Raw genomic sequence first — 2,647 nt, 5'->3', positions numbered from 1 at the left:
CAGGGCTACCCCGCGCCATCCTCTTCCTATTTCGGCGGCGTGGACTGCAGTTCATACCTAGCCCCCATGCACTCGCATCACCACCCGCACCAGCTCAGCCCCATGGCACCCTCTTCCATGGCAGGCCACCATCACCATCACCCTCACGCACACCACCCTTTGAGCCAGTCCTCGGGCCACCATCACCACCATCACCACCACCACCACCAGGGCTACGGGGGCTCGGGTCTCGCCTTCAACTCTGCCGACTGCTTGGATTACAAGGATTCTGGCGCCGCCGCTGCTTCTTCCGCCTGGAAGCTCAACTTCAACTCTCCCGATTGCCTGGACTATAAGGACCAAGCCTCATGGCGGTTCCAGGTCTTGTGAGGCGAGGAGTGGGAAGAAGAGAAGAAACGCAACTACCTGCGCCCTCCATGGTTCCCGTCCTGTTGCTGCTGCTGCATCTCCCGCCTTTGCCTCGGCTTCTCCAAAACTGAAATTCCGCACCCCCAAAAGATGCCCATTGCCTGCACTGTTGCCCATATCTTCGTGCCACTTGCTTGGGGGATGTGCAAACCCACCTACCCCTTGGATGGGGTCCGGTGCTTCCTCTTGGCCTACACATTCTATAGGGGAGAGCTGTGAGCTCTCTTCCTCAACCCCCACCAAGCTCCTAAGTCACCCCCTTCCTGTCTTTCTACAGCTGTTATGCACTTGCAGCCTTCGGAGGCTCTTCTCTCTGACCCGCTGTTTGAGCCCAACACTTTTATTTATTCTTGCTGTACTCTGGAGTCACCAACTGGCGCGTTTCTGCTTATTTGAGTGCACCCACGCACTACTCCAAAACAACCATTAAGTGTTTCTCCTGCGCAAACTGCCGTCCCTTCAGCTGCCCTCGATCCCGCTCCCCGCCCGCAGGCCAGAGGACCCCAGCCTTTCCTCCTCCCGGATGGGGTGCGCTGAGCTTGGCCCGCGGGCGCTCCTTCAGCCTTGCGCACAGAGCCGCCCCGCCCTGCGCCGGACTGGTTCAAGCTTCCGCCTCGGCGGGAATGCTGTACATAGTCGGGTCCGTTCCAGGGACCCCTTAAACTTTTCAGTTGCTGTTGGTTGAACTGAGCATATTCCGTCTTAGCGCCCAGAAAACAGAACTTTAAGAGATATACAGCACATATATATGTGTGTGTATATATCTATATATATGTGCACACACATATACATATATAAAACGAAAGCAAAAAATATTTTCCCTCTCTCCCTTCCTCTCCTCAAATGATGGCGCCTTTTCTTTTTCAGTCGTTGCAAAAGCTGTCCTGCCCTCTTCACATCTTGTCCCTCCGTGTATTTATTAAAGAGAACCCGCTTGGTTCCAGTTAGCTGGGGTGGAGGATCAGGAGTGTGGAGGAAACAGCAAGTCAGAGTACAGGGGTGGTGCCAGGCTTGGAAGGGGCGTAGAACTGAGCCCCTGACCCTGCCTAAGCATAGGGTCGCACTTCTGGTTTATAGACCAAAAACAAACAAAAGAAAAACCAAAAAAAAAAAAGTAAAAACACAGCATTATGGGAAAAAAACGAGCCCAGGCCCTAAACCCCAGCGCCAATTCCTCTGTCGGCTTCACTCTTGAAACACCCTGTTTTGTCTAGTGAGTTCCTAGTGCACCTTCATCCTCCGAAATCCGCGGAGAGCCCGCGCGCCTGTGTATCAATTTTGGCTTTGGCCGCTTCGTCCAGTAGGTGGGAAAGTAATTTGTAAAATTGATTTGTCCAATGTGAAGATCACAAATTACTTGTCGAAATGTAAGGCAATGCCCCTCCTCTTTATCTACGTTATTTCCCGAAAATAAACGCAAATTAACGAACGGCTTGTCAGTGTTGCTCTTCTGATTCCAGCTCTAGATGCCAGTCTCAGGGGGCTAAAAGTGAGGGAAACGTCGTGTTAATAACACGCGTGTTAATGACCTGCGTGAGGCCGGAGGCTAAAGGATGGGTGGGAGAACAGGGCGAGAGGAGCCCCCAGAGGTGTTCTCTTGGGGAGTATGCTCCCTCCCACTGCCCACCCCCGTCAATCTGGCCTATTCCCCCAGGCGTTTTGACCCCTATCCCTCCAATTCTCCCCACCCCCCAACCATCCAGGACAGAGACAGGTGTCAGGACTCAATTCCCGAAGCAATTCCTTTCTCTTCAGAGGCAGGAGCCTGGCACTGATTTCTTCACCCTAATTGCCTGCACTAGAAAGAAGAGGGGGAGGGGAAGAGGGTCGGGAGGCGGGAAAGGATAGCTCAGTAATGCTCTCAGAGCTGAGCCAAAAAGGAAAAGAAAACAAAACGACAAAAAACCGATCCGTGTCCTGCATGTTGGCAGCAGACTGCCTTCCCTTCTGCTGAGCTGTCCCGGGTGGCTTCACCGCGGCTAGGGTATCCGAGTCATTCCTCCCACGTGCTAAGATGTCCCTCTAAACCACTTTGCCCACGCCAGAAATAGCCACTTGATCTTTGTTCATATTGTAGAGTTTCTTTAAAACACACAAACCCAGGACCTGGCAAAGTCGGCAAGGAGGCATTCCACTTTGGCAGGCGAAGACGACACCCGACTTGCAGTGGGGGGTCGGGAAGGACAGTTCCCCCTTCCTCTGAAGGAAGAAGGGGCTGGCGGGCTGTGCCCCAGAAAAT

The 2,647-nt window shown here is 53.3% G+C and overlaps 1 protein-coding gene across 1 annotated transcript in view; it reads left to right on the top strand.

Moving 5' to 3' along the window:
- Positions 1-1,832, top strand: part of OTX1 (orthodenticle homeobox 1) — a 4,848-nt gene extending 3,016 nt beyond the window's left edge. Inside the window, exon 4 of the mRNA XM_006152232.2 lies at positions 4-1,832. Within this exon, the coding sequence (XP_006152294.1) occupies positions 4-369 (366 nt within the window). The 3' untranslated portion in view covers positions 370-1,832. The remainder of the gene's footprint in view (positions 1-3) is intronic.
- Positions 1,833-2,647: the final 815 nt, after the last annotated feature.

Source organism: Tupaia chinensis, unplaced genomic scaffold, assembly GCF_000334495.1.
Source record: "Tupaia chinensis unplaced genomic scaffold, TupChi_1.0 Scaffold000341_1, whole genome shotgun sequence".
Classification (NCBI taxonomy): Eukaryota; Metazoa; Chordata; class Mammalia; order Scandentia; family Tupaiidae; genus Tupaia; species Tupaia belangeri.
The sequence above is the reverse complement of the archived record's forward strand: the minus strand, read 5'-3'. Positions and strand labels throughout refer to the sequence as shown.